This window comes from Sprattus sprattus (assembly GCF_963457725.1).
Source record: "Sprattus sprattus genome assembly, chromosome: 17".
Classification (NCBI taxonomy): Eukaryota; Metazoa; Chordata; class Actinopteri; order Clupeiformes; family Clupeidae; genus Sprattus; species Sprattus sprattus.
Window position 1 is genome coordinate 8,931,154 of NC_137915.1, and position 8,049 is coordinate 8,939,202.

Sequence of the window (8,049 nt, forward strand, 5' to 3'; positions counted from 1 at the left end):
CTCTCTGTCCCTCTCTCTCTCCCTGTCCCTCTCTCTCTCTCGCTGTCCCTCTCTCTCTCCGTTTCCCGCTCTCTCTCTCGCTGTCCCTCTCTCTCTCTCGCTGTCGCTGTCACTCTCTCTCTCTCTCTTTCTCTCTCCCTTTCTTTCTCTCTCTCTGTCCATCTCTCTCTCTCTCTGTCCATCTCTCTCTCTCTCTCTCTCTGTTTCCCTCTCTCTCTCTCTCCCATCTGATTAGTTGCTAAGTACAGCATGCCAGGCCCATGCGCTCCTGCGGCCAGCTGAATTAGGCAGCTCTGAGAAAGAGCTGTTATCAATGGGAGAGCCCCGCGCTCCTCGCCTGTCCCATTTCCATATGAAAGCTGCCAGAGGGGGCAGCTCTAATACTGATGTCATGCGGCCCAGAGGGGGGCTTTGTTTGGAAGGGGGCAGCCTGGGTAATAGCACTCACTCCTGCCTCTCTCTCTCCACACACACACACACACACACACACACACACACACACACACACACACACACACACACACACACACACACACACTCTCTCTCTCTCTACACCCACACACACACACACACACACTTCTCATACACACACACACACACACACACACACACACCCCACCCTCGCTTTTTCTCAGAAGGATCGAATTAGGTTCCCGTAGAAGGGGAGGAGGTGGAACCAAAAAGTTGACCTGTAAGTACTCCTGGGTTTCTGAGATGCTATGATCTTTTTACCGAGCTCACAGTGAGTTCTGGGAGAGGTGGGGTTTCTCATCAGGACCGTGGGCTATCCTGCCTGACCAGCAGCCCATCAGGTGTCCTGGCCCCCCCAAACACCCACAGAATTGGCAAATAAACTTCCTCTAATCTTTTTCGGAGCAACATGTGCCACACACCGCCCTGTATATTTAAAGGGTCCTGATCTGGGGTAATTTTTTACTGGTGTCTTTGTTTGTACAGGCAGAAAAATACTCAAACACACATTAAATTGGCTCTGGCTCTGACCTTTAAGGTGGGTGGTGTGTGTGTGTGTGTGTGTGTGTATGTGTGTGTGTGTGTGTATAAAGGACAGCAGGGCGCTACGAACACAGCCTGTGATGGGAGCTCCTGTCAGCTAAACGGTCATATTTACCCGCCAACAGGACCCCAAACCCCCAGATGACGCTAATGGCCTTGCGGAGCGACTAATACATACATCACAACTGACCGCATGCCGGGTTGGCACACACACGAGCGGCCAGCCAAATCCAAACACGGAGTCGGCTTACCGTAACAAAAGCCTGCACACAGGCCCCCGCGGGCCCCGCGCTAGTCTCACACAGGGAGACTCATGTAGCCATCGGAGGCCACACAACTTTTATTTGGACATTCACACTGAGCCCAAACATGTTGCCTTCATCACTCACAGGGAGGAGGAGGGGGTGGGGGGGGGGGATGCAGGAATGAATCTGACCAATGCGTAGGAGCGTCACTGATGAGCCGTGTTAGAGCTGACATTGCGTAAGTATCGATGTTACACAATGTCTAAACAGGAACAGTTGACATGCTGGGGATGTATGGTTATGTGAACTAACAAGCAACGAGTTTGAAGCCCTCCAACATATCCATGAGCACAACGTTTGTGTGTAAATCATCAGTGTAAATGTAAAAAATGTGTATACATCCTTGTAAGTCGCTTTGGATAAAAGCGTCTGCTAAATGAAAAAATGTAAATGTAATGTAAGTAATGACATGTGTGTGATCTTGCTACACTGAAGGCCTGAAAACATTTAGCAGTTGGAGTTCTTTAAAGCCATGAGAATGACCCAGACTGAGAGTGAGGACTTCAAAAGTAACCCCTGGTGTCAGGTCTGTTGTGCTTGCAGGGGGGGGGGGGGGGCGTGGCGTACCTGTTCAGGTCGGACCTGGGCGTTGATCAGCTGGTTGACCACAGAGTCGGTGAGAGGCACGTCTCTGAGGAGGTAGGAGGTGATCGTCTCGTCGTCCTTCAGAATGTCCTCCACCTTCACACCACGACCTGTAGAAACCACAGTGGATGAATGAGTAGGACTGAGGAAATGTGATTAGAAAGGCTCTTGGTGCAATACTAGACTAGACTATTTTATAGAGAAATACAAATAGAAAAGTGTTAAGAGCACCAAACAGTACAAGACACAGTAATCCTTTGAAATTCTGCTCGGATATAAACACATTGAACACATTTTCCAAAACGTTCTTCAATTGTCTTCAAGGAATCCAATCCATCACACATTTAGACTGAACATAAATCAGTGCCTGGAAGTGGGTGGGCTCCTTCAGTTCTGGAGAGAAAGGGAAAAGAGAAACAAAGAGAGAAAGCCCTGTTCTGTCACTCCAGGGAAATGGACGAGAGGAGAGAGAGAGAGAGAGAGAGAGAGAGAGAGAGAGAGAGAGAGAGAGAGAGAGAGAGAGAGAGAGAGAGAGAGAGAGAGAGAGAGAGAGAGAAAGAAAGAAAGAAAGAAAGAAAGAAAGAGAGAGAGAGAGAGAGAGAGAGAGAGAGAGAGAGAGAGAGAGAGAGAGAGAGAGAGAGAGAGAGAGAGAGAGAGAGAGAGAGCGTGCGCGGGAGAGAACGATAAAGCCAAGGCATGACAAACATCCCAGGCCGGTCTCTCCAGAGGAGAAAGGTGCTGTCCATCTCAGTGAGGGCCTTAGTCTGAGGGGTTAAGTGTGAGCTGGTGTTGGTGTTAAGTGCTGAACTCAATTAAGCGTCCTGGTTTTACTCTCAGGAGGAGCCCAGAGGAAGAAGGTATGTGCAGTTTGGAGAAATGTTAAGGAGTGGACAGGACACCCAAAGGGCTGAGCAGAATAATAATATTGGTCGGGGCACCCCCGGGGACTGATGGGAAAATGTGAAACACGGAGCTCCTGGAAATCAGTGTGAGCTCCTGTGAATCGAAATTGTATGTGAGCCAACACATCCCGTACACCCACCCACTGTGACTGACGTTCGAAACCTATTTTGGGGGCACTTTTTCAGGGAAAAAACTCCCTATGGTATGTGTTTCTCCTGAATTGATAAGTGGGAGTTCATCTGTGTGTGAATGCTGCACGTGTGTGTATGGTGTGTGTGTGTGTAAACAGTTGAAAAGGAAAGAGATTGACAGAGCTGTTGAGACCATCAGACAAACAGACTAAAGAGGAATAAGCAGAATGAGTGTGCATGCTTTTGAGAAACAGCCCCCACCAGTGAGGTGAGTGTGTGTGTGTGTGTGTGTGTGTGTGTGTGTGTGTGTGTGTGTGTGTGTGTGTGTGTGTGTGTGTGTGTGTGTGTGTGTGTGTGTGTGTGTGTGTGACACAGTATGTGTATGTGTATAGGGGAGAGGGATCAGCAAACCTGGCGAACAAAACCCCCAGAAAAGCGCTTCATCAAAGAGCGGGATGTGACCTCTCCACCCCAGCCTTTGTGCTGGCAGCCCACACAGAGGCGGCCCACATTGTCTGCACTTCCACCTCAATACAGCCAATGGACAGCCCGCACTCTGCACCGCTGAAAGCGCCTGTTTGATATGCATTCCGACCATACACACAGAGACCGGCAGAGACTGTCAGTGAGAGAGAGAGAGAGAGGGAGAGGGAGAGAACGAGAGAAAGAGACAGATAGATAGAGAGAATCCTTTCAATCGCGACCCCTCTGAAAAAGCTTCGAAGCGTCAGCAGTCGGGGCCCTTATGCAATCAATCACTGGAATGCATTCAATCACATTCCGCGCGCCATAACCGTCCGGCATGATTTATTTTTGCGGCCGGGGAGCCCCCGTGGAGTTGTCAACCGGAGGAATGTCAGAATCAATCTCTCCCCGGACAGGCAGGGCGATGTTTGTGTGCCCCGCCGAGGGGTAAATAAATGGGAGTGCTTTCTGTGAAAATAAAAAGCAGGGAGAAAGTGATGGGGGGAATGTAAGAGGCTTAGGTTTCCTGTGTTCCTGTGTGTGTGTGTGTGTGTGTGTGTGTGTGTGTGTGTGCCCCTTTTTCACAGGGAAAGAGAAGGCCAACGTGATGCAATGAGGCCATGCTGAATAGTTATAGCAAAAACAAAGGTGGAGGCCAAGGGTGGGGGTGGGGTGGTGGGGGGCAAAGACTACTGCCTCTTGTTACACCGATTTCACGGTCAGCAGTGGATTTGCTAATTATTGCTGTGGATACTGGTTACTGTCAGACACTGACTTGACTGACCATAGATCAGCACAGCAGGGCAAAGTTTCGTACCTAATGCAAAACGCCATTGATTACAACCCCAGTCGTCGTCCCTCCAACAAGTCCCCCAACTTCAAATTCGCTGTGAGACAAGTACTTTCAGTAATTTGATTAATGGAGGCACTACAGCCCCAAAGCACAAGAGCCCTTTGACTATTCAGTGACAAAACCAGCAAATGCGGTGGTCCCTCGGGACAATGAAGCACACTCCAGCCATGTAGAATGAGGAGGTGAGTGGAGCCCACAATAAGGTGTCTGTCAGTGGAGTGGCATTCCACACATGATGTAACGCTTAGGGTGGGGGAGGGAGTGGTGCTGGGTGGGCAGTGTCAGGACCTGACACACACACACACACACAACACACAACACACACTCACACACACACCACACAACACACAACACACAACACACACACACACACACACACACACACACACAGGACCTGACCTGCGATGAGCTGGGGATTGGTCCGTAGGGTGTCCATGAAGTTGCCCATCACGTTGAGCTCCCGCCACAGCCGGCCCAGCTGCAGGAACTCCGGGTCGTTCAGGAGGAGCTCCTGCGCGTCCGCCCAGAACCGAGCCAGTCTGGGGAGTGGTCACACACACGCACACGCGCATGTGCACACACACAAACGCACACACGAACAAACACAGACACAGACACACACGCACATCCACACACACAGACACACACACGCACATGCACGTGCACACGCACACACGTGCACACATACACGCACACACACACACACGCACACACACACACACACACACAAACGCACACACACACACACACACAGACACAGACACACACGCACATCCACACACACAGACACACAGACACACACACGCACATCCACATGCACATGCACATGCACGTGCACACGCACACACACACACGTGCACACATACACGCACACACACACACACGCACACACACACACACACACACAATCGCACACACACACAGACACACACATGCACATCCACATGCACACACACAGTCACACACACACACATCCACATGCACACACGTGCACACATACACACACGCACACACACACACACGAACATATAGACACAGACACCCAAAAATATAAACACACACAAACATTGCAAGTCCAAATATTTCCATGTAATTTCCTGTGTTTCTGGAAAAAAAAATACTTTGCATTCCTTTGGGGGGATGTAACACAACCTTTTCAATCTGCTGCAAACATGAGCGTTTGAGGCTCATCTATAACGACATACTCTAATTCGAATGTATCTTTCTGTACAGGCTGTTTAGGTTCTAAAACTCACAATGAGTTGTTGTAGTTGGACACCAGTCCTGGTGACTCTCCGCGCGTGGGGTACTGAAAACAGGGATTGTTGGCGTTGCAGAGGATGCCTTGGATCCAAGGCAGGATCCCTGTGGAGGGCATAGCCTTGTTGGGGAAGTGACCTGCACCAGAGGAGAGGCCAGACAGAGTTTAGACCAACAGCACATTTATGCAATGGCATTCTGCATTCCCCCTTGCCTGCATGGAAACTGCATAAGCACCTTGAGACATCTTTGTATGTGAAAGTGTGCTATACAAATAAAATGCATTATTATTATTATTATTATTAAGCACTGATACAAGTTCATCAGGGCTGGTTTGAGTCCATGTTTATTCTGGAGCAGGATCTGAAAAACGATACAGTCTTACCACAACAATATGGGAGCTATAGCCTCGGACTTACATTCATGTTGTCGGTAGAGCGGGTTCGCCCTCCTCAGCCATACTAGGCCTATAAACAATACCACAGGCCACATGATCTCTGCAAAGAAGCGGATCTGCAGAGACAACAGTCGTGATTAGAAGAGAAAACAGTTTACCATTAGCCAAGTAGAACCGTCTCACACTGTGGGACTCAATGACGGGGAGACTCCTGGCCACTGAAGACAATAACAGAGAGCTATTTGACTTTTTGACTGACAGCTGCTCTCACAAACTAATAAGGGCAATTAGTGAAAATGAAGGGGTCAAAGCGAGACCGTTTTCCATTTGAAGGGTTAAAGTTCAAACTGAGGTTTAGGGAACGAGACATGACCTTGACCATGTCAACAATCGAGCGAGGGACATTGGTTTTTGTGTATAGTAGGCTGGGACAGAGACTCAATGTTTATTAGGGACATAAATAATCCTGTTTCCTCATAAGCAGCCAAGTTTTGGGGAGGAGAATGGGAGTCCAATGGGGCACCACAATGAAAAGCTCTGCTTTTCGACAACTCTACAGCGCCTTGTCCAAATAACTCATTATAACTTGATGACCCCCACCACAATTCCATCATCACATTGTTTGAAATAATGCCTTTGCTTTGATTGGACCTGGGCCCTACACTCCTTCGTTCTGCCCTGGGCAGCAGAGCAGAGCAGAGTGTTTGCCATTTTCAAGACCCACCCTACGTCTAAATCACATTCCCTCTGCTCAGGCACATTACCAGGAGGAGTAGTCTTGTTGATGGGTCCAGAGAAACATTGTTGCTAAACAGAGACAAGGGGCTCCTGTATTTTTTATTTTAAATAGAAGAGGCCACCAATATCACAGTCACACATCGGGTATTTACAGAGGCTGGGAATGGGGGCCAAGAATCAATGCAAACAAGGCCGTTTAACAATAGAGGGGCCGTTTGAAGCCCTTGGCAAGCATGTCTGGGACTGGGAGTGGGGAGGGTTTGGGAGGGGGCCCGGAGGCAGGTTGGAGAGGGGGTGTGGTGCGGGCTGGCAGTGAGACGTGGGTCAGAGGTCCGATCTTATCTCTGCTCTTGGGATACTCGTTACGTGTTCCTGGCGTTCCTTCAAACGCGGCCCGAGTTGGGATGCTGAGTGTGTGTGTGTGTGTGGGGGGGGGGGGGGGGTTTCCAAAATGCATGGCTGAGCACTTACAATGCTCCGAGTTAAAAGAGGCCCTTGCACAGTGGGCTTCCTCCCTATCTGTCCCTTCCCGGTGGTATATCGGTTGACAGAACAAAAGTGTGAGGCACTATGCATGGGCATGTCCTATGAGGAGGAGCTCAGATCACCTCTTGCTGTGAGGCTTGTTCTCAATATGTGCTTTGTGTTGTTTTTTTTTGTTAAGGTCCCCCACAATGACATCTTCCACCTGGGCCAAAAGCATCAGGAGAAGCAGCAAATCATATCCTGTGTGAGTGTATTTGTGTGCATGTGCTTGTGCGCGTGTGTGTGTGTGTGTTTTTATTTGTGTGCGCGTGTGTATGTGTGTGTGTGTGCATTACTGTGCGTGTGCTTGGGTATGTGTGTGTGTGTGTGTGTGTGTGTGTGCATTACTGTGCGTGTGCTTGGGTATGTGTGTGTGTGTGTGTGTGTGTGTGTGTGTGTGTGTGTGTGTGTGTGTGTGTGTGTGTGTGTGTGTGTGTGTGTGTGTGTGCGTGTGCGTGTGCTTGTTCGTGTGCACGTGTTTATGTGTTTATGTGTGTGTGTGTGTGTTATTATGTGGTGAAAGGGCAACAGTGGAAAAAAAAGACAATTTTTTGTTATTGCTCTTTTTTTTACCTTTTGTCTCTTCCGGAGAGTCCAGTTTTTCCACAGAAGCAGCTGGACCTGCGTGCCGGTCCCCATGGTTACGACTATATGCTCCCCCCCTGACCCTCCCAAGAAGGGTCACTAACAGGTCAGCAACCTGGACACAGATATAAAAATAGACAAAACTGACATCAAAGGCCACTGTTCTGCCCCCTAAATACCCAGGCTCCACATGAATCTGAACTTCTCAAAGCTGTGCTGGGCTCTAAGGTAGGCCCATGTGTGTATGTGTTTCCATGGGTGGGCCCCTCTTTTCTATGCTCCCTCCAC

General features: G+C 49.4%; 1 protein-coding gene across 1 annotated transcript in view; it reads right to left on the reverse strand.

Annotated features, from left to right (window-relative positions):
- Nucleotides 1–7,815, reverse strand: part of LOC308378267 (retinal-specific phospholipid-transporting ATPase ABCA4-like) — a gene marked incomplete at both ends in the record, with an annotated part of 48,862 nt that extends 41,047 nt beyond the window's left edge. The window contains 5 exons of the mRNA XM_080855129.1: nt 1,887–2,014; nt 4,656–4,795; nt 5,513–5,654; nt 5,936–6,029; nt 7,750–7,815. Coding sequence (XP_080711255.1) covers nt 1,887–2,014; nt 4,656–4,795; nt 5,513–5,654; nt 5,936–6,029; nt 7,750–7,815 — 570 coding nt within the window. The remainder of the gene's footprint in view (nt 1–1,886; nt 2,015–4,655; nt 4,796–5,512; nt 5,655–5,935; nt 6,030–7,749) is intronic.
- Between the last annotated feature and the right edge of the window lie 234 nt (nt 7,816–8,049).